The sequence below is a fragment of the Rhipicephalus microplus genome, chromosome 3, assembly GCF_043290135.1.
Source record: "Rhipicephalus microplus isolate Deutch F79 chromosome 3, USDA_Rmic, whole genome shotgun sequence".
NCBI classification, from domain to species: domain Eukaryota; kingdom Metazoa; phylum Arthropoda; class Arachnida; order Ixodida; family Ixodidae; genus Rhipicephalus; species Rhipicephalus microplus.
In genome coordinates, this window is record NC_134702.1 from 129,623,931 (window position 1) to 129,651,823 (window position 27,893).

The 27,893-nt window shown below is 46.1% G+C and overlaps 1 protein-coding gene across 1 annotated transcript; it reads right to left on the bottom strand.

Annotated features, from left to right (window-relative positions):
• Positions 1-6,290: 6,290 nt before the first annotated feature.
• On the bottom strand, positions 6,291-25,893 carry LOC142802953 (neprilysin-2-like). The gene is made up of 7 exons (XM_075888037.1): positions 25,881-25,893; positions 23,961-24,059; positions 22,122-22,403; positions 12,557-12,757; positions 10,458-10,690; positions 8,550-8,696; positions 6,291-6,916 (listed from the first exon to the last, which is right to left on the bottom strand). Exons 1-7 carry the CDS (start codon positions 25,891-25,893, stop codon positions 6,578-6,580), a joined length of 1,314 nt encoding a protein of 437 aa, XP_075744152.1. The 3' UTR covers positions 6,291-6,577.
• Positions 25,894-27,893: the final 2,000 nt, after the last annotated feature.

Consider the following 27,893-nt stretch of genomic DNA (forward strand, 5'->3'; position numbering starts at 1 on the left):
AGGGGCCACTTCAGCAAACTCTCGACAAAACGACGGAAATAGGAGCACAGTCTCAAAAAACTTCCGACGTCCTTGGCTGAGCGGGGTGCGGGGAAGTCGCGAACTGCTCGGACTTTCGCAGGGTCTGGTTGAGCGCCCGCAGCGTCAAAAAGATGGCCGAGTACGCAGATTTGGCGTTGCCCAAAGCGACATTTGGACGAGTTAGGTTGCGAGTTGGCGTGTCGGAAAACATCAAGCACTGTGGACAGACGGGTAAAATGGTCATCGAAAATTGTCAAAAAAACAATAACATCATCAAGATAGCAGAGGCGAATGGTCCACTTCATGCCTCGAAAGAGAGAGTCCATCATGCGCGCAAAAGTCGCGGGGGCATCGCATAATTTAAAAGACATCATCCTGAACTGATAATGTTCATCAGGAGTCACGAAGGCTATCTTCTCTCTGTCTTTGTCGTTCACAGCGATCTGCCAGTAGCCTGAGTGAAGGTCTATTGAAGAAAAAAATTTGGCACCGTGTAAGCAATTGAGTGAATCATCTATGCGCGGTAGGAGATAGACATCTTTCTTGGTAATATGGTTGAGAAGGCTGTAATCAACACAGAATCTCCAGCTATTTCCTTCTTTTTAACAAGTACAACGGGTGAGGACCAAGGACTAGTTGAGGGTTCGATTATACCCTTATGAAGCATTTATTGACTTCTCGCTGTATATAGCACGCTCCGGGGCTGACACACAGTAGGGCCATCGACGAATGGGTCGAGCGTCACCGGTGTCGACGCGATGGGTTACCACAGATGTCTGGCCCAAATTACGGTCGCCGAATTCAAAGATGTCCTGATAAGAGGCAAGCACACGGCAGAGAGCAGAGACTTGTTCAGAGGTGAGCTTGTCAGATAGCATTGGCTTGAAAAGGTCGGAACAGGAACGTAACGAGAGCGACGCTGATGAAAAATCGGGTGGTGAATTATTGGTTATGGCGGAAACTGTGTAGTCGACCAGTGGTGTCACATGCGCAAGTGGCATGCCGCGAGGAATAACTTGCGCTGAGAAGCCAAAATTGAGGATGGGAAATGAAGTTCGGTTTTCCTTAACGGTAACCACCGTGTTAGGGAGTGCAACATTACGTGTGATGGCCACGTCAGCAATTGGGGCTTCAACATAATCACCATCATATACAGGAGGATATGGAGAAAGTTGGACTTGGACTGCGGCTTGCGGAGAAAGTATGAGGAAATCGACAGAGCGTGGACGAGGTGGGCTGGTAGAGACGGTCTCTGAGAAGGATGGTAGTTCGAGCCGAAGAAGACCTTTGGAACAGTCAATGAGCGCAGCGTGTGAAGTCAGAAAGTTGAGTGCAAGGATGCGATCATGAGGGTCATTTTCCGGTACAGCAAACAGAACTGAAGTTTGATGCTCAGAAATCGTTAATCGCGCAGTGCACATTCCAAGCACAGCAGGAGTACTCCCATCCGCTGTACGAACGGTAGGTGCAATCGCAGGTGTCTGAACTTTTTGGAGGCGGCGGCGCAGGTCAGAGCTCATCACAGATATTTGTGCACCGGTATCACTATGAGCGGTTACAGGTAAACCATCAACGAGAATTGTAAGAAGGTTGCACCGCTGGTCGGGAGTAAGGTTGCACCGCTGGTCGGGAGTCGGGAGGCTTTGCAGTCCGAGTAGTGTATGCAGCGTCACCTCCAGGGGCTGCAACGGCTAGTTTTCCGAGCGATGGTCGTAGGGAGACCGAGAACGGCGGGGTTGGGGCGAGTGGGACTGACGACACACGGGCGATGGCGAGCGCGTTGTCCGACGTTCTGGATTATGCTCTGCACCTGTCTCAGCACGGTAGGACGGGGCATAAGGTGCACGTTCAGAGTGAGGTCCCCAACCATAGAAGCTCGGTCAAGGTGATGAGGTTCAACGGCTGCGGCAATGGCGAGCGATGTGTCCTATCTGATGGCACGTGAAACATATGGGCCGATCATCATGAATGCGCCCAGCACCTCCGTCAATGATGTTACGGGGAATAAAGTATACACGATGGATATACTGGCGAGAAAATGCGTACAATGCTGCTGCAGTCCGAGCACGTTCTCCTCAGCACTTCGTCGTCGTCATCCTCAGGCATCTACTTAGCCCGTGACAATATCGTATAGTAACAGCGCGAAAGACGAGGCGCAAACGCAACAGACTAAGCGCTTCCATAAAATATTTTCAATCTAACTAGTTGACAAGTTTACCTTTGAGAGTAATGTTTCCGACATGCGAGAAACGACAGGTGCTCGTGCTACAGGCAAGCGTAAACCGGGATGCATACGCCATTGCTCTAACTATTTTGTGCCTTATTTCGAATATTACTGCTTATTGCAATAGAAAAGACGCACTTGCATTTGACACGTGTTGGAGCGTGGTCTTGAAACCCAGTTAGATTGCTGGAGTTAAAATGCACATGTTACAATATAGTAATAAGCGAGCAGCGTGATAAATTGGTCGGTGCTGTAGTTCAGCTCCGTTCTTTCCACACATATACTTGGGCTTCGCGAGTTCTTGAGGTACCGCGTGCCAGCTCAGCAAGTGATATCTTGGCACTTCTTGGCAGTGTTGGCAGTGTATATCTTGGCAGTCAGAGGTGCTATATAGTATTTAAAACAGTGTTGCGCGGCTTTGCTTGCACGCACAGAAGCTGCTGCTCAGGGGCTAATGCAGTGCATATGGAGCAACAGACCCCTTGCGAAAACGATGGCAACACTGGGAGGCGGCGTCTATGGTAAAGGAACAAACGACTACAAAAAGCATGCGCCTGCCGGGCTCCGTTTTTTTCTATTCCGCCTTCGTTAAGGCCGCGGCGTCCCACGCGTTTCTACGCTGAAGTTGTAGCTGCGGTGGCAGGAGCGCTCCCTCGTCGACATGCTTCGGTAAAACTACACTAGCCTGTCTTCTTTTAGAGGCAGAGGGCAAAAAAGATCACTTTCTCACCCGGCCGTGACGAAAACGACCACGTGGTAGGCCACTGCCATAACGAAGGCGGGATAGACAAGAACGGAGCCCGGTGGACGCACGCTCTTTGTTGTCTTTTCTTCCTTTACCATGGACGCCGCCACTCAGAGTTGCCGTAGTTTTTTGAGGGGCCTATTGTTAAAATTGTTGCGGTCCCTGCCGCATTTCGCTTCCCATCCCGCGCTTCTTTAAAACCGTTCGAGTTTACACTTTGTACTTTGGGAACCCCACAGCTCGAACTGACACCACACTCAACCGAGCAGTAGCGTTGGCGGGATAATTGCTGGAGCTTACGACGGCTTTTATTCAACACAATAAAAACCTTCAGCATTCGGTATCACTTTATGGCTACTATTCGGTCACAATTTAACTGCGTGCAGCGTAAATTGTCAGTGAGCCAGCAGAATGGAATTAATAAACATTTTCTGAAAACTTAGCTACCCCCGCGTACGCTGCCAATCGAGCCATCATTGCGACAGCAAACTGGAAAGCTTTCTTGCAGGTGCGTAGTTGTTAGAGCTGCTATTACATCTCATGACACATCCATTCACCAGCGGCATTAGAAATCATCGCTTGCAACCTGACACCACTTATGGGTCGGCTTTCACGCGAGTCGCCTTCGTTCGCTTCCGCAACGGGAGGACTCCTGCTCAATGCAAGTGTCCTGCATATTACTATGGTCCAAAATAATGAATCTGTTCGAGAACCTTCAGGACTTCTTGTCATCAACCCTACTGAACAGTCTCTCACCGTGGAGTAAAATGCGACAGATATCCGCAGCAATAATTGATGTATGAGGAAAATCTATGAGCATTTGTTTGCGGATAAAAGGCTACTCAGCAATACAACAGATGCTATCAAACGTGCTGACGAAATATGAAGAATTTAATACCTAAGAGGGATTCACACATATATATATTAAGACAGCCACTGTCGAAGCGTGAATAATGCTAATGCAGCACTTTGGCCATGCGTAAAACTGAGCTGTTCAGAATGCAGAATTTTATTCAACGTGCAAACGATATAGAGACGTGCTTTCTGCTGTCCACTGCCTTTCCAAAAAGAGACTTCGTGACTGTTCGTTGGCACAATTCCGGAGATCAGATCAGGTGTCCTGATATTAAAATCAGTGCGATTTTTTTTTTCAAGGCTTACTTGCAAGGTATGGCCAGACGATGGATCGTCGCACGCCGCCAGAGCGAAGAGCAATACACGCACAGATTCTAGAATGGAATATTATTATCTGCTTCATTTGGCAGTGTCAGTATGAAAGCTTTTTTGTTTTTCGATAACTTTAATAAATATCTGTGAATCTCTAAGAGATTTCTTATTTGTGGATGTGTATGGGTTCTCGCATTTGTGACACAGTGTTAGCACAGGAAGAACGCCTCTACATAAATGTTTCCGCACGCTTTCAAACAGGAAGGTTTTGGTTCTCCCTGAAAAGAGATTCGCATCTTCTCAGACTTCTGGTGCACTTCATTTTTCATATAAAGTCAGGTATCCACCAGCCATTACACTATTGCTTGCCAGATTTCACACGGTGGGAATAGCAATTTTCTGAAGCACAACTAAAAATTTATTTAAAAATTAATCGATGTGTTGTGTGCAGGCAATAATACCTTTGAATGCGCATGTCTGAAAGTTTTTTTTTAGTGTGAGACACAGCCCATACTATTGATATACTCCTGTGTGGGTTGCTCATAAACGCAGAAATAAGGTTGCTTGATGTACTTCGACACAAGTCTTGCGTGTCGCGTACAGGATAACGATTTATCGTTAAGAATTTGATGGCACGTAACCGCACCTTGAGTAAACTTTTGAGCTGGTTCAGGTGTTGTAAGATACTGAAATTTTATTGAAGAGCGCTAGTTGGATATGCTGTCCGGGTGAAATACATGCTTGACATTTCCATCGAAGCTATTAGTACGGTGTCAATTCGTTTTGCCTTATAATTATTACCATCTTATTCCATTCACTCAAGGATAATGGGGAGAAACAGAAAAAAAGCAAAAAAGGTGCAATTTAACTCGTTCAGTTTTTCGGAACATTAACATACCAAACCACATATCTGCGCAAACTACTCAAAATAAACCGTTCATAGTGCATGTGAAACAGCACATAAGGACACACAATAAAGCAATGATAACATCTTTCCCAAGGAATGCAGCCTACAATAGTCGATATAGTCTGTTATATTTTTAATGCAGAATGCTTCAGGTATATTTGTGGATGTTTGATTAGAATTTCCGAACTATATGGTGGTGTTAATACATTCCTTGCGTACCGCTGCTCATTGCAATGCAGCTCTAAAAGAGGGTCATGGTGGCCTTTTACCCTACATATACGCTCCATAACCTCGTGTTAAACACATCCGTCTACCCCATATACACTTGGCCACACGTCGTAGCAACATTATGCACTATTTTCGCGAAAAAATGTCTACGTTAAAAGCCCACCTGAACACACAAGTAGCACTGCACTGCTAGAAGTGCGCATGTACAGCATCTTTTATCAGCACAAATTCAGACACCGTAGTAAAACATAGAGGGAAGTAGTGGAAGCCTTCTGCCCTGAAAGCTAAAAAGAAATGTGCTCTAGCCAGCCTTCTGTAGCAATGCTTGAGAAATAAATGTGTTTCTTGTAATCATTGCTTAGAGCCATGCTGACTCGCAGTACCGCTTCAGTATTCTTGTATCGTAATTTGTACTGATCAATACTGAGCAGTTTAGCACGGATTTTCGAAAGCCACACTTCGCGTGCCCAAGGAGCAGTGCCGCAACACGGCGCACAGATGATGCGGCGCAGAAGAAGTGCAACTAGAGGGCTGGCACTTGACTGATGTGAGCTCACTCGCTAGTCGATTCGTTCGTGCGTTCATCTATCGGTCCGTCCGTTGCTCACGCTACGTATATCCTCGCCTAGCCGACCTAAGCCACGGCTAACATCTTGATGAGAAATTCGGTATAGGAGGCGACCTCTAGTTAATACTAACTGGCACGTGCATATGCCCATATGCCCATGGTGATAACTGAGCGTTGCGCAGAATCCTGCTTATAATGTTTGCCGCTGTTCGGCTTTTATTTGACGCCGATAGCACATAGACAATAACAGGCTTCCATGTTGGTTTTAATGCATAGTTATTATAAAACACAGAGCTTTCATATTCTGAGTTAACTTGGTCCCGTTCAGAGACTATACGGCTCCTCACATACATCTTCTTTGTGCTGCAGTAAAGTGTGGGATTGTGCAAGTCACGAGTAAGGCTTAACGGAAGCCTAACTAAACATCTGCTGAACAATACACAATTTTTTATTTGTCATTATTGCATTGCAAGAAACGCTCGCATTGCCAAGATATTCATCACGTGTACGTAGTCACCATAAAAATAGGTAGCTTACATGACATATACCAAAATAAGAAAAACAGAATCATACATTTGCGAAAAAGGTAAATAAAATAAACAGTAATCAGTAGCGTGGAGCTCCGATTTGCGTCGCTAATAGTGTTGTGGAGATCAGAAGTGTCAGCGTTTCAAATAATTTCACAAAGCGGCGATGTCAAGCTGCCAAAAACTTTTGCTACCAGAAATCACACTTATGTGCTGGGTTCATGAGGGTCCCCTGAGAGCACTTGAACGAGGCCGCGAACTCAGGCATGTTCATGAGCGGCACAATGCACCGCGAACTCGCCGGAGCATACCGCTCTGCAACCACGCGTTGATCCTCACACAACTTGACGCAGTGGCTGATGAAAAATAGGCGCTCGGCTGTCATGTCCACGCCGGGCAGCTGCATCAAACGCTCGTCGGCTGGCAATAAATTGTAGGCCTTGTGCGCAACCCTGACGCCCACAAAGTCCGCCAATTGTTCCGAGTCGATTACGTCGTCCACTATATCTTGCCGGGCCATCAGCTTTTCCTGCAAATGATTTGAATCGGGTATATACCAGTGAAAACTTCGCCACCCCAGTTTTTTTCTGTTTCTCTGCGGCCAGCATCAAATCGTGGCTCCTTGGCGCCCTAAACCTACTCCAGGAGCGAACACACCGCGAGAACTCAGAATGTTCTTCAAGAAGTATGAAATAACTGAAATAATGTGCTGCGTGTTTCATTGGATAAGCTATATTTAGAGAGTTAACAATGTTGTTTTCTAATAGAAATAAAGGCAGGGGAATGGTGCTGGGAAAGCACCCGCAGACATGCATGACGCTATCGCTCAAGGAGATTGTATGCTCCTTGAGCGATAGCATCATGGAGGCAAACATGGAGCAATAACAATAGTGCGAGTAGCCTTTGTGTGCCGTAGCTATACCGACGACCAATGTGAATGGGCACTCTAGTCCTTTGAAGCTAACCACTCTAGCACTCGCCAGTAACTGCAACATCAGTAGGAACGAAGCACAATTTTTTCGTTCATGGAACTTATTCAAAATTCAGCCAGCTCAAAGGGCGGTATTGGGAGGTGCGTCAAAGACAACACAAACACAATAACGTTCACACGTATCTTCCAGTTGTACATATGCTTTGAGCACTGTAATACGACGCTGACACCTCTCAACTTTGAGTTCCCTCACGAGTCACTCTCTGATAAATCTCTGATTTTCATGGCAGGCTGAAACATATTTTTATCGTTTTGTGTAATTTGATATCATAAGCCACAAGTTTCGTTTAGCCCACATTGTTGTCCTGCATTTGCATGATATGTGACATTAAATATCTACTCCATATATTTGAATGCAGCGCTATGCATATAGCCCAAGTACGGCTGCGTATGCTAGTACATAGCATTACGAGATCAATACGTTATATACAGCCATATATGTCTGCATTGTTGCTATTTACGCAGGTGTATTCACTTACATTTTATATAAAGAACCCAGAAGTATGCTATTTGATTGAGGAAGGTTAACAAGTCTGCGCTGCTCTCGGATAAAAGAAAAATGCAGTGGTGACATCAACATTGCTCAAAATGGAACCGTGGCGGTGAATGGCTATTTTCCCCGTTTACCCGTCATTTTTCCTGTTAATTTTCAGTGAATGTTCCAGCAGGTGGGTGAACATGCTTCAGTAGGAGTTGATGGTGTGTCCGCTTTCGACCGCCATATAGAGACAGTTGTCTCTATGAATTAGGGAAAGGACGCGCAGAAGTATGGTTAAGTTAGAAATTTTAAGTTCGTTTATTCAGTGAATATACAACTAGCAATGCGTTTTGTGAGGTGACATTGATACAAAATTGCCGTGAAAGCTTAGTACATGCGTTGCGCTGGAAGTGTCGTCGAAGATTCATGCACGTTAATTTGAATATAGGAACTCACATTGTTTTCGAGTCCTCATCGAGAAGTTGCCTAATTGAGATTGATGCCATTTCGTGCATTATGTTGTATAATATTTGTAGGTACCGTCTTAATACGCAGGACCATTATGGGATGCTTACAGAAAGAAAGCTGGTCACTGTAATACTTCCAAGAATTCGTTTTATAAAAATAACGTACTGATGCGAAAGTAACACATCGGCGCGTAATATAGCATTTCAAAAGTAGACATGTACTTACTACCGATTTATATGATCGCCGCACGCAGATCGTCCTGTTGGTGAACGCCACCGCGAATTCCTCCGTACCCCAGGGATTGAAGGCACCATTTTCGTCATAATAGGAGCCGTCAGCGTCGTAGCCGTGCATTATTTCATGCGCCATTATCTGACAATGAAAAATTAAATGAAAATCAATGCAATAAAGTGACAGCCTAGTAGTGAACAATAAAGTGTGATGAAAAAGCATACTTTAGAAAGGTCTTGAATGAAACCTATGCCTCCGAAGCGTGTGCACTAAAAAAGAGGGATTGTCTCGTGGGTGGCTGCGTTCTCTAGGCTGCTAAGGGGGGAGCGTAAACTGTGGCCCACACATAGTATTAGTAAGGGAGGGGATGTACCACCACCTTTCCACCGATGAGCAACCCTGCACAAGCTTGTGTAAGCGACCACAATTCAAAGTGGTTTGCAGTCATTTCTGGAAATATATTGGGCCGCTGAAGCGGATCAATGTAATGTAATATGTATCGCGATGGCAATTAAGTGTCTTCCAGAATGGTGGTGTTTGCACTCGGCCTCTTCATTCGCAAACAACCAGTGCTGCCTATATGTTTAAGCACAGAAAGTCGTACAATAAAAATCTCTGTTAAGGGAAGTAAACGTAAGCCGCAGTAGACCCCCCCCCCCCCGCCCACTCCGCCGCGGTGGTCTTGTGACTAAGGTATTCGGCTGCTGACCCGCAGGTCGCGGGATGGAATACCGGCTGCGGCGGCTGCATTTTCGATGGAGGAGGAAATGTTGAAGGCCCGTGTGCTCAGATTTGGGTGCACGTTATAGAACTTCAGGTGGTCGAAATAGCCCCGCCGCGGTGGTCTAGTGGCTAAGGTACTCGGCTGCTGACCCGCAGGTCGCGGGTTCGAATCCCGGCTGTGGCGGCTACATTTCTGATAGAGGCGGAAATGTTGTAGGCCCGTGTGCTCAGATTTGGGTGCACGTTAAAGAACCCCAGGTGGTCGAAATTTCCGGAGCTCTCCACCACGGCGTCTCTCATAATCATATAGTGGTTTTGGGACGTTAAACCCCACATATCCATCAAATCAAATCAATCAAGGTGGTCGAAATATCCGGAGCCCTTCACTACAGCGTTTCTCATAATCACATCGTGGTTTTTGTACGTCAAACCTCACATATCAATAAATCAGTATCCGCCCCCCCCCCCCACCTCCAGGTCTTTTTTTTTTTTTTTTGCGGAGTTCGATACAAAAGGTGCAGTCCAAAAACAAGGCAGCGACGCACGGCGTTCACAGAAAAAAATTAGGAGATGAGGTCCTTTAGACAACAGCTTTCCATTCGTCGCCACCTTTGCGGAGACACGCTCGTAAAGTAAAAAGTTTTTGACCCCACTCCTCGGTTCTGGTTGTAGTAAAAACTGGCGTTGCTCTAACTCCGCACATTAGATTATGACGGGACGGGTCCGACTGCGTAAAGTTATTTTATCCTAGACTAAGATTACGGGTGGAGGGTGGCTGCCAAGCTATCTTATGAACGCTCTAGGATACAAACATTTCCTGGTGCTGTGCCTTTCGCACTGCTTTATTTTCTGAGATGTCGTATTTACTACCTGCAGTTTTATTTCACCCTACATTGCCTGGCCCATAGAATTCTTGGCGAATACATGTGATTCTAGCAGCGACGTTATGTGTTTCAAAGCAACGTAAGTCATGCGAATAATCCTGATTGTGTCGAAAACCACTTTTTGCGTGTACGTGCAGTTATCACATTATTATTGAGAACTATGCCCACTACACTGGCGCATCCCTTAATATGCACAATGAGCTTGAATCAAGTAAGAACGGGTCACTCGCTATGCTAGTATGCTCGAGAAGTAACATTTAGGCACACAATAATTTAGCCTGTTTGCTTTGCTTACCGACCCCAATCCACCGTAGTTGAGAGCAAGTGGACCGTCCGCGAAAAAGAATGGCTGCTGTAGAATCGCCGTCGGCAAAAGAGCGATATTGGCATGCCTATAGTACGCGGCGTTCGCCTCCGCCGCGTCGTACTGCCACGCGGTCTGGTCAGCCCATGTTTGATGTCGTGATAGGGCCAGGGCTTCCCGCCAGGACGTGAAGAAGCGGTCCTCCGTCACGTCGGGGAGGGGAGCTGTGCCAAGGAAAAAGAGTGGGTATAGTGATCCAATGAAATCGATAATCGTTAACGTCTGAATGCACTGCGTGACACAATCACCGAATTGTGTAGAAAACCAGGAGGGGACGATAGAAGGCAGTTTGTAGACTACCAGCTCTAACATTTTATGTGCGTAAGGTAAAACCTATCCATTTAGAGTCATTTTCAAGTGCTCCATCTTAGAAAGAATCGCAAAATGATTCGATTCACTGACACACTACAGGGCAGCCCACTGTCAAAGAAAAACACCGTAGCGCTTCGGAACCGCAGGGAGAATCGCGCATGCTTGAAAATTGCTCTTCACGCGCGTTCTGCTACGCTGTCTCTCCTTTCCTTCAGCATGGCATACAGCCATGTATACTGCCACGTAGACACTTTCGCGAAGACCACGTACGATGATGGCACAAGAAAACAAGGTACTTTGTTCACATCAAACTTGTGCTCCCTCAACGAAAAGCAAACACAGTTCAATGGTTTAGCTGCAAGCCTGCCAGTTGTCCGAGGAAAAGTGAACCCCGTTCGCAGGCTGCCGCTCGGTGTCTGAGAAGAGTCACGTGATACCGGTCACCGCCCACCCAACGTCTATCGCAAAATTTCATAAGACGCGCACTTTATAATTTAGCCCCGCCGTGGTGGTCTAGTGGCAAAGGTACTCGGCTGCTGACCCGCAGGTCGCGGGTTCGAACCCCAGCTGCGGTGGCTGCATTTCCGATGGAGGCGGCAATGTTGTAGGCCCGTGTGCTCGGATTTGGGTGCACGTTAAAGAACCCCCGGTGGTCGAAATTTCCGGAGCCCTCCACAACGGCGTCTCTCATAATCATATAGTGCTTTTGGGACGTTAAACCCCACATATCAATCAATCACTTTATAATTTAGTTCAGCTACCCCGAGCGAGCACGAAAAAGGCAAAGAAAAGCAATAGTTGTTATCGCTCGATAAACCACTTAACGACATGAACATGACAAGACTATTGCTTTATACTGGTCCCAACAACCTTTATTACAAAAAGTGTCACGCGCTTCCTGCATTCCTTATTTTCTGTGCGTGTATTAAGTGTAACAAACAATTATGTACCTTGTGACAAGATATGCGCATGTCAAAGAGTTATCCCGGCTGCGGCGGCTACATTCCCGATGGAGGCGGAAATGTTGTAGGCCCGGGTGCTCAGATTTGGGTGCACGTTAAAGAACCCCAGGTGGTCGAAATTTCCAAAGCCCTCCACTACGGCGTCTCTCATAATCAAAGGGTGGTTTTGGGACGTTAAACCCCACATATCAATCAATCATGTCAAAGAGTTTCGTGACTTGAAAGATATGTCTGTCCATTTCTATTGTAGGTGGCCTGTTGCCATTGATTCCCGTAGCTATAAAAAAAGGGCTTATCAGTGACATGTTTACCAAGTCACTGTATGAACTTCGACATTCGAGCGAAATTGCCGAATAAAAAACTCCGTACATATGCGACAATCACAAAAACGCAGCATTATGGCACGTTGATCTCATAGCGATTGTAGGTATTCGAGTTTTAAAAAATTCCTCTTGTCATGTCCCACTTGAAACTGAGTTAGCGTACTTTTGTTTTTTAATCTATTCGTTTGAGCAGAAGGCAAAGTTCCAGTTAGGGGCCAAACTTATGCGCTGTCGTAGCTGTAGTGACAAATTATTCGTGGAGGCGCTGAACGGGTGCTGTATTTTTCGCATGCAGATAACGCCATTACAAATGAAAACGCCAAAAACGTCTATCAATAAACACGAAGGTGAAAACATGAGCGCTTTGGTTTGTCTTGTTTCCGTTCCTTTATAACAAATAACCCGCCGTGTGCAGCTGAAAAAAATATCTGACCGTATAGCTCCTCCACGAAGGCGGCGTCGGAACGTCGGCCACTCGGGTTGCCCACGTGGTACTTCATGTGGTCCAGCTTTCGAAGCGCGGCTTCGCGCGCCGTGCCTCTGAGCCACGTCGATGACGCCAAGGCAGATCGGAAGCTGACTACAATTGCGGCCATCATTGCTTCAGCATCGCGTATCATCTGCATAGTGACCGCTGCACATGAAAAAATAAATATAAGTGCATTGTGACAACAATAATATTGTCTTAGCATGTTCACAGAACGTCTCAGGCTACTGTTAGTATCCTTAGTCGAGCCAAATGGTAAACACAACGTCGCCGCAACAATGAGCAAGTTGCTTCAATATTGTGTCAACATTACGTCTTAGCTAGGATACGACGAACTATTTAATACGCAGATATCTTCTCTCCGTGTATGTATTTTTTTAAACTGTGTATTCGGCAGTTGTATGCTCTGGGTGAAAATTTCAGAATGTATCTGGCCATCACTGGTTCTGCCTCACGCATTATCCCCAGTGTGACAATGACCGCCAAAAACAAACACGTGCGCATCACAATATCGGTAAAATGTTCAACAGTGACGCTATATAAGCTCGCCGTAGTGACTTCAGTGTCAACAAATGTGTACAAAAAGTATAACAACCATGCTCAAGTAGTGACAGAAAACTGTGAAAGCCCAATTTTTCACTGCTGGTACAAGAAAATGAAGAAGGCAAAATACGAGTGCCAATCACCGAATGAAATTCATAGATAAACTTAAACAGTAATTGAGAAAAACTATAATAAACTCTCGGAAATAACGCCGTGAGAAACATCGTAGCCACAGCTTTCAGTTTCGCCAAAGCATCTGGAGTGCTTCAGTGTTAAGTACTACGAGAGAATAAAAGAGAAAATCTACAGTGGTCGCAAGAATACCATGAAGCGATCGGACCACTACGCGAACAGGTACGCGTTGATGGACCTACGAAAAGTAAGAACGCTCGACTTCTATGCCAGTTTCTCCATGGAGTTCAGACATCCGTGTCACGTCTCCACCTATCTGTGGCTTACTTCGCTCCTTTCTGCACTGAGAAATAAAATAAAAACAAAATAGCACACAGTGGCCCACTTTCGCTGTTTTGAAGCCTTGAAGGACCTATTGCAAACTTCAATTTTTGAACAAGCCAGCCACAATCTTCAGTGCCCTTTAAGATTCAAACGGCAGACTACTATTACATATGAAGCTTACGCTACAATCTTCACTACCCTATTCTGTACTACCAGCTTCTTTGCTACTTCTTTAGCTTCACCACTTCCATCTTGGCAACTACATGAAAAAACTACGCCACTATTTATGGATGCAACAAAACTGCATGCATCATGTACCTGTTTCACGAGAGAACTGCGAAATATATTTGAAACCTATTCATTAAAACCCCCCAGAACAAGCATTTGCAAGACAGAAATATAAATAAATGTCAGGAGTACCTACCCTGTTTGTGATATATGTGAGCTCTACACGTGCCGACTGGTGTTATGTTGTCATACGAGGACCGTTCCTCTCGGCCGCAATAGTGATGCCCCACCAAAATGTTAAGTTGGGACACACCGGCGATAAGCACCACTGACACGACCATTCGCGACTGGCGACGAAAAAGCGACTCATGTTCACACCGGCCGAAGCTGCAACGAGCAACCAGAAGTCGCAAAGCCGGAGAGGCACGTCCAAAACTCAGCTGATCGTCGCCGGCCGAGTGAGCGGAGCGAACTGAGCGTGCCACGTTTATTGTTTTCCACTGGTCTCGTGCACCGTTCCCAGCAGCGTCATCGAGTTCTATTTGAGCAAAGAACAAGATAATGTCTATTCGCTGATGCGCTATGCCGCGTAAGGTCTCTAGATAAAGCAATTTGTTTCGTTTAGGGACAATATTGCCATGGCATCAGCGCAGGCAGCGCTGGAAAAAGGTCAGAGCCTCGCCACAAAGGCAAAGCAATTAACGCGATAGCAATGATTTCAAAGGTCACGCGCCAAATGCAAAGCAGATCCAAGCGCTCCCTTTCGTTTCTGGCGCACACATTACGCACAAAACGAACTGGCAGGTACGAATACATGCGAACATATGTCCCATTTGTAACTTCGCAGAGTTTGAAAACCGCGCGTTTTTCGTGAATGAAGACTGCAATGATTGCAGTGACCTTTGTGCCCCCTGTAAATACAGCAGAATTGTTCCACGTAAAGACCGAGGCCAGCCAAAGCATACGTACTTACCTCCTCGCCACCACGAGATAAGGGCGTGCAAGGGAGCGTCGTCCCCCTACTCTATAAGCGGCGCAAAATACACGTAGGAGATTAGAGCAGGCGCCGCTGCGCGATGTGGCGACGTGCGCTCATGGCGACATCTTTCTGGTAATATCGAAAACACGGCAGCGGGGTGTGGTAGTTAAAAATAGCTTGCTGTTTAAGCGGTGAAGAACGTTCTTCGGGAGGGGGGGGGGCAGAATCAGTTAGTGGTTAACGTATCGCTTTGACGACGCAGAGGTCCCACGTTGATATCGCGTGCCGGAGTTCTTTTACCTTGATTTTCTGTCTTTCTTGAGTTTTATTTATATAGATACGTATTCATATAGTGTGCTTGATATCAACGCCGACGTCGACGCCAACGTCGACGCTGACGATGGCGGCGAAATCCCGCCAAGAGTATCCATATAATTGCTATCGTAATACAGAAGTTGGAAGAAGGCACGTACAGTGGGAATCGATGATATGCGAAGTACAAATGAGGAATGTCGATATTTCACTTTGAAATCATCTCAATGTTACGAGGTGGAGGTAAATGATGTTGTATATGACTTCCGTGTAATGATTGTCATGTTTGGATGTATCATTTTACTTCGACATCTATTCACGTCACATGATAGCAAATTTAGTATATGTGGAGCTAGCAAAACGGCCGCCAGCACGATATGATCGTGGTATGTTGTCATATTCTTACATGACACGCTTGTCAGGATTATAATGTTTGTATCAGTCATATATTTCGACCTCCAACGATGTCACGTAGCCCCATATTTGGTATATGTGGAGCTAGCAAAAAGGCCGCCAGCGCATCACGAAGGGCCCAATATACTCCAATGTAGCGTTCCCGTTCCTGCATGCTGCGCACTGCGATGCAACTTTAGCAAGTTGCGAGCACTCTATAATAGTCTTATGCCAAGCGCGATCAGCGTCCGTCGGCGCAGCTCGATGGCAACCGGCGCAAAATGCGACAAGCTGCATTTCGCAACGATGCGTTACCCAGACAACACTACATCTCACTCTTTTCCTGACGGAGGGCCGCCAGACACGCTGAAATGCGCATGCGTCAAAGAAACGCAGCACGGCACGTGCCTGCGAGTATATGGCAGGACGGGCGCCTGGCATGGCAACGCCGGCGTGACGCGACGTAATGAACGCCCGTGAACACGCACACTCCGTCACGCCAGAATGTATTGGTGCCTTGACTGCGGCATGTAGTCATGTTCTCACATATGACAGGCATCTCATGGTTATCATGTTTGCACCAGTCACACACCTTTGTCATTCATTCACGTCCCGTAATACCAAATTTGGTATAGGTGAAGCTAGCGAAGCGGCCGCGAGCGCATCATGGGCGTAGGTTGTAGTCATGTTGTTACATGTCACGCATCTCATGATTATGTTCGCACCAGTCACATACCTTCGCCATCTATTCACGTCCCGTAATACCGAATTGGGTATAAGTGAAGCAAGCGAAATGGCCGCCAGCGCATCAAAAGCGTGGCATATATTCATGTCGTTACATGACATGCATCTCATGATTATCACGTTTGCACCAGTCACATACCTTCGTCATCCATTCACCCACTGTAATACCAAATTTGGTATATGTGACGCTAGCGAAACAACTGCGAACGCATCAGGAGCGTGGCATGTACTCATGTTGTTACACGACCCGAATGTCGTGAGTTTCATGTAAGGGTCTGTCGCTTGTGTTCGCAATGCAATCATGTCATACCATACCAGTTTTGCAACGCGTCATGTGAACGAAACCAGCGCAAGCGCTGCGGGTCCATGAAATGTAAATTATGACATTCATGGCACACATGTTATAATTTTCATGTTAGGACTAGTCAAATATGTTCTTCATACAGTCAAGTTATGTCATACGAAGTTTGGTATCGATACTATTATCGATAGGGCCTGGACAGCTAGAAGTCATAGGTGGATAGATAGATAGATAGATAGATAGATAGATAGTTAGATAGATAGATAGATAGATAGATAGATAGATAGATAGATAGATAGATAGATAGATAGATAGATAGATAGATAGATAGATAGATACGCTCAAAGTCGCCGAAGTTCGCTAATTACGCTTCGCATTTAAAAGCCGGTGGTGGTTGTGACTATCCCTTCGCTCGCGAGAGTCGGCCGACCATGCAAGCCGCCTGCCTCCCGAGTTGCGCTCACACTACGAGGAGTGTTTCCGGGGGAGAGAAAGAGAGAAATAACGTTCATTTGCACCCGTCTAGAATTACGGGGGAGAAGGCTTCACCCTCTGCCCCCAATCATCCCCCTGGCCATCGGCCGGAATCCCTTGGGACTCGGCGGCGGTCAGGGCGAGACCGATGACTTGACGCTGTTTTTCGGCGTCACGGCTGTGTAATAAGGCCTCCCAAGATTCTACGTTTCTAATTGAATCATTGTAGGATGGGCAGATCCATACCATGTGGCCTAAACCCGCAGTGCTATTGCAGTGCGCACATCGGGAGTTGAACACTTCCGGGTGCCATTTACTGTACAGGTGAGGGTTTGGAAACACTCCGGTATGCGATTTTCGCCACATAATTTCCTCTTTTTGCTCAGCTGTTTAGCTGCCTCTGGATAAATCCTACGGTGGAATTTATAGTGTATGGTGATTTCCTTAAACGTTCGTAGTTCGTCCCTTGTGGAGAGGGACTGCTCGCGCGAAGGCGGCGGGTCAGCGTCGATCGACCGGAAAGTGAGCCCTCGGGCGATCGCGTGCGTAGTCTCCTTCCCCTTCAGACCTTCATTCCCCTTCAGACTATTTCCGGGAGTGTCGTATTTTGAAACACTCCTTGAATTGAACTTGACTTACCGCCGCCTCCAATGCAGCACTAAAGCGTCTCGAACGCGCTGTCTTTAGGCGGTGCCAAGGCATGCAGCACAAATGCGTTGCAAACTCACTACATTGAAGGTAATAGCAGGTAAATTCAAGAGAAAAAAACGGTTCTGAATACGCGGGGAAATAATGCACATTCTGTTTATTATAAGAAAATTTGACACTTTGCTTGAGCTGCTTGGTCCCACCATTTCCAGGCCAAGAACTCCTTGATGACCATGATGATGGTACCGACCCAGAGGAATGCGTTCGTTTCTACTGGTGGCAAGGGGCCCACGCAAAAAATTATAAAAGTTAACACTGAGCATGGATACAAACACTGGCGTTACTTCTGGGCATCGCTCATTGATTCCAGTCTCTTTGCGACGGCAGTCGCGCGACTGAAACTTCGATCAGGAAGCGACTAGTCAAAGCAGTTGCTTTGCGAACGTTTGCGACCGTTCGCAACTGTATGCGACCAGTCGCAATGGTCGCGCGACCACTGCTACTGGTCGGTGTCAACCAACCATCAGACCGTTAAGGGTTTTCGTGTATGTCAGAGCTAATCATTTTAGTTCATTCTCATGGTGGGAACTGTAAGTGTATCTTTTTTTTTAACAGCGAATGTATTTAAGCATGTTGTTAGTTGTGTGAAATCGAGAAGAAAAATGCCCTCACCTCCCCGAAGGGAACCGTGAGGAAATGCGAATGCATCATGTAGCGTTCATAACGACGTTTCGCACGTGAGAACCTAGCGTCATAAGAATTATTCTTTTTTTTTCTTATACTGTGCAGCTAGTAGCGCCGCTTGCCGCACGTGGCGTTTTTCTGTCTCGAGAAACGCGGTAGGTGTTTGGAGCTCTAGTATCTAGCGTGCACCGTTAAAAAAAAAACGCTACACAAACCCTGGCAGCACACACGCTACAAACGCGTTTTAATGCATTAAGGTGGTGGACAGTCACGTTCAAGTCAAGGAGGTGGGGGCAACGGTTGCTGAGGACGCGCGTGCGCGCAGCCTTATGGGAGAGGGTGGTGGATAGATTTCGACAGACGCCTGCATATCCCAACAACTGCCGGTGTAATACGCGCACTTTTAATCGCAATCAGGGCGATCCGTATCAGTTTTTAGGAGCGAAACTTCTTAAAGCGGCACCCGTTCGTCCCGCGTCCCGTCGTAGTATGTAACCAGTCTTACGCTTTGACCTGCAAACATTTTGACCTCCAAGGTGGTGCCGGTGAGAGATTCCTTCTGTGCGTTGTTGAACAACAAAAAATAGTGCTCAATGTACATGCCAATAGCTGATAATAGGGTATGGGAGACAGGAGCATTCGGCTTTTAGTTGACGTGCACGCTGCGACCCCCATTAGCAGCCATTGCATGTACATTGAGCACTATCTGAAGGGAAAGGGTTGCTACGTTATACCCACTGGGTGTAACCACCTTAGTTTTAGAAAGGTTTAGCGAGCGTTGAGTCGCAGTGCCATGAATACAATGAACTAGTATGTACCATGAATGAACTCGAGGTAGTTAAAGGTGGGAAGTAGGTACGAAGTGCAAGCCGTAAGAAAGTAAAAGCCGAATTCTCCTGTCTCTCACTTCCCATGCAGCCATTGGCATGTACATTGAGCTCTACCTGCCAGGAAAAGGTTGCTACGTTATACTCGCTGGGCGTAACCTCCTTGGTTTTAGAAAGGTTTAGCGAGTGTTGGGCTGCAGTGTCATGAATACAGTGAACTAGAATATAACATGAACTCGAGGTGGTTAAAGGTGGGAAGTAGACCCGAAGCGCAAGCTGTTAGAAAGTGTGCGTGGGCCACCTCTCGTTTAGTCCTTGGAATGTCCGCTGGATGGCGGTGTTTCTATATGGGGAATATATGATGAAAAGATGCGAGATGGTGGTACTTGGAGTGTTGAATAGACGGACGAACGGACACACAGGCAGATGCATGGATGGACGCATGAACGGACGCAGGGGCGGATGCATGGATGAACGCAGGAACGGACGCACGCATGGACGGGCGGATGGACGCATGGACGGTCGCATAGATGGAAGGAAGCAAGAACGAATGGACGGACGAATGCTTCGCCCCACTCTCCATCATTCACTCCATGGATATGCTGCCATTTTTGTTCTTTATCGCGATAATTTTTATGACCGCTGCTACATGGCCTAAGCTTATTCGTAATGAGCTTGGCTCAGTAAGTTATTGGGTCAGAATAAATGCACGAAGTGGCACCTGCATGCCGTAAAACATGTCACTGACAAAACTCGGTGCAGAATTTTTCTATAGAGTCATTTATTAGCAATGCTATTTGTGCGAGAACCGCTCGAACGGCAAAATGTTACCGAGTAGCAATAAAAGTAATTTTATAAATTCATTATTCGATAAAAGTTTCCTCGCAATTACCCCTATTACCGTGTGATATTCTTAGCCTTCGCGTTTATTTCTGATGGCTCCCGCACGTAGCCGTCCAGTCGCAGCAAAGCATCAATCTTGTTGTATGCGCCTGAGTTTCACTTTTGCTTCCTCAAGTATTTCAGTCCTTCCTGCCACTGGTCGATTAGCGTAAAGCTCTCTTCATGTGACCGCGAAGTGCGTGTACGTTGCGACGTAGTCGAAAAGCTTGCAACACTCATAATCAGTTGGCTTCGAGGTGCTCCAACAGCTCCGACAGTGCGAGAGTTGATCTAAGCACGGAAGGCAACGGTCGTCTGCTTCTCATCTGTTTCTCTCGTAACTACTTGCAGTCGATACGAATCTTAAAATTTCAGGTATTGTTCCTACTCAACAAGTTTAGAATTCGCTTTTCATAAACATCTAGCTGTTTTTAAGTCTTTTTGTTGAACTCTGCTCGATTGTCTTGTTTATTGTGCTTTCAACAAGCTCCGCCAGGAGATGCAAACGACAGCGAATTTGCTATCTCTCATGCAAAGCGCGATAGTCTTCATGCCGATCACGCCTAATCATGATTAAAAGTGACCATGTAGTGATACGTATTCCAGATCGTGGTTAATCTGGATCGACACTCATCGCGATTAAAAGCGCCCGTATGACACCGCCATAAGAAATGCCTTTGCAATAAAGAGCGCATGTAACAATAAGCGGGTATGTGCCAAGCTGATCGTGCGACGGCATACTCATGCACAGTAAAGTATTCATAGCTTGGGGACCGCAAAAAGAGGTGAGAGTGAGATAAACTGATCTGAAGGACAGGAAGAATGGAACGAGGGCGTGATGGAGATGAGCATGGTCTACTCTTTCATGTCATGGTTTAGAAAATGGATATAAATTAGGAGCAAGTAGGAGTAAGGACTAGTGATGGGCAGGTTAGGGCAGGATATTGAGGACAAAATAAAGAAATATAGAATAAATAAAGAAAATAAAAAAAGTCCAATCTGCGTTAGGCAGGTGTTGGTGTCTGCTTCCCAAGCCATATTGGGGAAATAGCCTAGCTTAGCGTAGAGAGAGACAAAGGGAGATATTTAGAGAGAAAAAAGTAAGAATTAGAGAAAGAAAAAAAGGCATGTTAGAGAGAAAACGAAAGATTTGGAGATCGGTAACAACAAAAAAGCGATTCGTAGAGAAAAAAAGTATCACAAGAAACAGAAAAGAAAATAAACAGATGAAAACACAAAAAACTGAGAGGAGAAAAAATAAAGGATTGAGAAAAAAGTGATCATAAAAGTAAACGGAAAAAAACGTCGCTAAGCTCTGCATTTCTTCCGGAGGGGTCATAACTATGGCCGAGCTGCCTAAATTATTTTTGCATGTGAGTAAAAGGCAGTTTTGAGTCGATCGCTCTTTTCTTCATTTGTATTGTCAAAATAGAGAAATTGTTCAGCCATACTTCACTCCAGCGCCTTTACTGGTGTACTGAACATCGTACAAGAGTAAGCTAAATTTTGTTTGCAAAACGCGACGTCGGTGCGACAGAAGCTCTGTTGTAATAAGGTTTCAGTGCGAGTGCTATACTTGAGTGCTTGTGAAATGTTGCAGCGCCACAAAGATAGGTAAATGGCTTCTTCGACAAACCCTGTTTCGTGACGTTAACCTTAATAGGCATGAAGAATTCCGCTCGCACATTTCGAACCAGTGGTGCATTTGGTTTCCTTCTATAGACCTTTTCACTCAACGCGTGCTGCCATAGTCCTCTCTGGGCTGTTGTCACTGCTCGTGACCCTCCAAAAATGCACAGCCGAGGCTGTGAAGTTGGCTTTCGTACCCTCATGCAACAGCCCAAAAAAAGAGGAAATCTTTCTCTCCGTAAAAAAAGCCTGTAGTAGCACGTTTATTTTTGAACGTCTGTTTTTTTATTTTTCAAGTAGCATGTTCCTTTGGACATTGTCACTAATTGTCGGTGCGTTCGATCAATAAACGTTAAAGTTTGCCATAGTGCCCGCAATAAAATGATGTAATAAGAACACTTGCATGCTTACTCATCCTGAGGTGCGGGCTAATGACCGCCATCTTCATAACCATGAGAACGCGAGCGTAGCACAAATGGTTCACGTTCTGGTCGGCTGTGGATTCCGGCTTCGTGTACCTCGCCAGCTGCCGCAACAGGCTCCAGGCGATCAGGTGGCGAAGTCCATCGTTTCCCACAGCTTTGTACTTGAGCAGCTTTACGAGAACTTTTAGGACGTGTTCCTGGTACGCAATCGTGCTGTTGCCTTTGTAGATGAGGTTGGTGTATGTCATGAACATCGTGGACCATTTACCTGGTAATTGGAAAATTACACAGACGCCATGCGCTTGAAGCTTGCAAAACTTGCGGGTGTTGTACAACTAACAATTCTTACAGACTCGCTTTGCAGTGGTTTGAAATGTCAACTTTTTACGTTGCCATCATGAGTGTGCAACTGTGAGTACAAATATATTTTGCTCACTGATCCATAGCACTAAGTGGCATTTTTTTCGCACTATGAAATTATTCACCTATTTTAAGTCCAATATTTATTCCACAACACCTATAAATCTCTTCACCCTCAGCATGACCGTTGGACACTTGCTCACGAGCTTTGTTTTGTTTGGCAATGTCTACAGAAACACCGACAGTATACTTAATAGTTTTTGTTTTCAGGATTTTCTCTCACGAGAATGGCTTAATTTAGCATTAAGCTTCAGTGTAAAGTTTTCGACAAGGTTGAGGTTTTTATTTTCTGTGCTAGGGCAAGAATCCAGAGGTAAATTTTGTTTTCTTTTCGTACACATAATTTTTTTCATGCACATGCACCTATCTCTAATATACTGAGATCAAATATATTTCAGTCCGCATCCTCTTTTGTTCTCTTGGTGGAAAAACGCGATGGCATTACATCGCCACCATAGTTCTGCCAGTCGCAGTCATAGCTATATGTCTTTTTACAATGACATCATAATTAACGGAGTGCCACGATCACGGATACAGTTTCAGAAGTCGATTATGTGAACCTATGTGTTTTGACAATCGCGAAAAGATGGATTCTCCGGAGTCGACAATTCGATAAACGGACTTGTGAACTGCAATAGCGAGGAACAATGAGAGATGACGAATGAATCTGCACAAAGAGGGTGGCTGTGTTGGGCATGTTCTATTAGGAGGTGTTAGAATGATCCTTTCTCTCAATGGCTTCTGCCAAAACGTTTTGTATTTTGGGGGGAGGGGTGGATAGTGACCTAAACAATAAACACGAGTCAGAAACCTCCAGACAAGGTTTCAGTATCTAATTTATAATTATTCAAGCTTCATGTAAAGTTCAAGCAATTGTGGAAGTAGAAGTTTTTTATGTAAGTCCTCAGCTTCTAATGGTTGGTATATGCTAAAAACAAATAGCGGCAATGCTGTACGCCGTACTAAAATACACTCTGGCAAAAACTATATGCACCCAGTTCGGCCACAGTCATGGGCCGGGCACGTAGCGAGGATAAACGCTGGTCATTAAGGGTAACTGACCGGATTCCCAGAGAAGGCAAACGCACGAAGGGGATACAGAATGTTGGGTGGGCTGATCAGATGAAAAATTTTGCAGGTATAACGTGGCAGCAAAAAGCTCATGACTGGGGTGATTGGCCGATCATGGGAGAGGCCTTTCACCTTCAGTGGGTGTAGTTAGGCTAATGATGATGATGATGACGACGACGATGAAATATTTAAATATTGTATGTAAACAATGTATAGAATGATTGTATACAATGAACTTATGCGTCTAGCTTATTCCTAGTGCATGTTCAACTATATCAGTGTAAAACGAATTTAAGTGGCAAACACAAAAAGAAAGGATGAATGGCCAACACACTTGATGTCACGTAGGGCTTGGTCAGTTCTCCCATACTTTCTATGGTTCCGTACTGGAAGGGGTCTTCTTCTGGAGTCGTTCTCTTGATGATTCTTTGCACTGAAACACAAAATATAAATACATTTCTACTGCAAGAATGGCAGATAGTGAGAGACGCAGATAGTGAGAGGGGGAAGCAGACTTTAGTTTTTAATGTATTGGTGTCCCGTAAGAAACAACGCATTTGAAAGCGGGCTTTTTCAAAATAGGACAGCTCTTCTTGGGATTCATTACTGAAATTTCGGCCCGTCTGTGTGTCACATGGTTCAGCCACCCGGCGGAATTTTTCAAACTGGTTCAACGCTCAGTCATCGTGATCTGGTGCCTGCGTTCATATTTTCAAACATTGTCGACGAAAAAGCAGGCATACCGTATATTCAAGGCGCACAGTGAATACGTAAATACTAGTTAGTTTGTTTCTTTACTAGAAAACGCATAGATACGTAATTCTAAATATTCTGATGTTTGGACGGGCCTCAAGTATTCTCACCCATACGCTAACTGCGTCCGCTGCGGCCGGCATGGTTCCCGCGACCTGCAGGTCAGCAGCCGAGTGTTTTAGCCACTAGAACACTGCGGCGGGTCTCCATCAGCCAGCCAGTGTGGCGAGTTTTTCATTGAGCAGTTCACTGCACACATATTTGTTTTCTTGCACAAAGCACCGGTAATCTTGACACACTAAGATAATGTTTAAGCCTAATAAAAAATGCCAATTTGGCCACAACCAGCGCGTGAGTGCACCACTCAGAGCTAACAGTGGTGGTCTTTCATTACCCACCACCTTGCGCGTGCACTGGTGTGGTAACCCCGGGAGAAGTCTGTTCGATATATTTAAAACCTTTAACAAAGTGCACGAAAGGAGATGTAGTTACACAGTGATACGAATAACATTACGATATTTTCTGAGAAGTTTCGCTACGTATGAGTTTTGTAGGCATTGGACACGAGACACCGAAGCACGGCATCCGAAGAAGACACTCATCTGTGATCAGACCTAGCCCTAAATTAGCTATTTTGTTAAAAGAGTTTATTACATAGTACACATCAACCGAGACTAAGGGACAGCTGACATTCCGGTAGCTAATGGAACAATTGTAGTTGCAATAGTGATGGCGCCAAATGAGGGGCGAGGAATTCTAATCTAAATAAACACTGTTGTTAAGGCCGTACAGCACCATTCCGGGCTATACTAAAAAATGGACGCAGAATACGTCTTCTGCTTCCTCAAAGAAAGTCTTGTAAGGCCTATGGGAACACGCTGTTGAGGCTCCTGTAAGAAGCACATAATTGGAACTGCTTTTTACAACTCATACAAAAGCACGGTGCCGCAGCTACGTTACCAGGTTGGGAAGCAAAAAAAAAAAAAAAACTCTCGACGGTATGTACCGTTACGTACTCGACGAAAGCCTATTACAATCGTAATTCTTGTGCTGGAGTTGACGTCTGTGTCTCATTGACCCAAAATAATGATTACTAATGAATACCAGGAATTACGCATGATGATTTGATGCTCAGGGCGATTTTAATACGTCGGTTATATCAAGAATGACTATACAGATTGGTCTATCGCACAGATGTAGGCCGATAACTGCGTGATCAGATTTGCTTGTCATGTCTAGCAAGCTATTTACTTTACGCCTTTTCAACAGCCCCCTTTATTCTTCTTCATATGGCGTGGCCCTGATAATAAACAAGAAACAAACAAATATATCGTCCAATCTATTTCTCACACTTGAAATGTAGGCTCGTGTGGACGTCGAAAAACCCCAGGTAGTCGAAATTTGCGGAGCCCTCCACTACGACGTCTCTCATAATCATATCGCGATTTTGGGACGTTAAACCAACACAAATCAATCAATCATCAATAGTACTCCCGCTTACGGTGCACCACCATGAATGCGGGTCGAACAAAAAAGAACACTGTATTAGGTGTGTGGTCATGGCAGAAACTTTGAAGGGTTCCTTGATTAGATATTTAGGCATGAATTTATAAACGAGCTAAGCGATTAAAATATGGAGTGGCTTCTAAACTATACATTTCTTTATAACACCCAGAACACCACTACAATGTCTGTGTCTGTTTACATATATATATATTTCAACGAAGAGTTGCGCGGCAGCTGTAGGCCATGGGCGGGAGAGTGAAGAAGAAGAGGCAGAATAGAACAGCTTGCCCGACGAACGGGTGTTGTGTCGGTCTCGCTCATTACAATGGCGCAGCCGTTGAACGAACCTGTGTGCGACGATCTGCGTGAAGCAACCATCCTACGGAGCGGACGCACTCTCCAGCAGCCCGCAGCTCCTGCTACCGTGGCCATGGCATCTGACCTGGCCACCGCGGGTACTGAAGCCAGCGCGCTGCCTGCAGGCGTCCTTGCCAAACCACAAGGTGACTCCACTGACTTGGCTTCGCGAACCGCCTCCTTGCTCAGGGACGCCGTACACGCTCCCTTGGACTTCGCCTCAGGTACGATCCCTGGAGCAACGTCAGTACCGTCGCCAAAAAACAGGCATGACTCCTCGCCTGTAGCCGCCAGCGAACTCTGCACAGTTCTGCAGGTCATCGCTACTTCGAGCCAGCTTGTTGGAGACGCCACCGTCACCTTCTCAGCAGCCTGTGCACGCACCACGTTGCCTCCTCCGTCCATGGCTTAAATCCCTGACTTTACTGGCATTGATCAAGACCCGACCGTCTGGCTGGATGAAATTCATTCGTTGGCCCGTCGACATGCATGGACTGACGACGGGACGCTATCACTAGCCGTAAGCCGACTGCGCGAGTCCGCCAAAGCGTGGCATCAATACAATGACTGAAAGTACAAATCCTGGATTGACTAAACTACAGCCTTTTTCACGGCCTTCCAACCACTTCCATTCGCATACGACGACCATTTCATGCGCATGCGATTGCGTAGGCAGGCTCCATTGGAAGACCCCCGTAAATACGTCTACGATAAGCTCGTGCTTCTCGACAATTGTGACATTACATGGATCTCTCCGGCTGCCATCCAGTATGTCGTTGATGGCTTGGCTGACCCTACCCATGCTGCCATCTTATTTTGCCAGTCACCTGAAGCGTCACCCCAGGTTTTCGCTTAAAAGGCAGCCAAACTTCAGCATAACTCTCGTCGGCGGCTTAGCTTGAACACATTACCGGCTCTCCGTTCGACTTACGCCTCGGCACGACGCGGATGCTTCAAGTGCGGTCGCATTGGACACAACGCCAAGGAGTGTAGTCACCGCTCCAGACCCGAATCCACTACCAAGCTTGTCAAATTCCTCAGATGTCTATTCATGTTGAGGGAATAGGTGACCTATCTGCTCTGGTGGATACCGGTGCGGAACGAACGGCGCTACACCGACGTCATGCTCCGGACACTATCCGACCGCGGACGCAACCTCACCTCTGCGTACTTGGAGGAAGTGCTATGCCAGTCGGAATGCTCAACATTTCAGTCCAGACGACAGCGGGCACTGAAGTTCTTCCAGCCATTCCCGTCTTTGAAGACCTCACTGCCGACAAGATCCTTGGTGCCGACTTCTTGCTATCTGATGACATTGAGCTCACCATACATCGCGGCCACGTCAAGCTCCGGTCTTCGAGAGCTGGGACTACCGCCACAACCCTGCCACCACCGACAGGTGAGCCGTCCACTCCGCCTACCTTATCTTCTATATTGGCTCGCCATCAGCCAGTATTCGCTAGCAATACAGCAAAACTGCCAGGCACTCATTTGCTGCTCCATCGTATACCAACGGGAGATCATCCGCCAATATGCGTACCACTGCGACGATACGCTGAACGAGAACGGGCAGTGATCGCAGAACAAGTAGATGAAATGCTTGCCGCGGGCATTATTAGGCCGTCATCGAGCCCGTGGGCAGCGCCAGTTG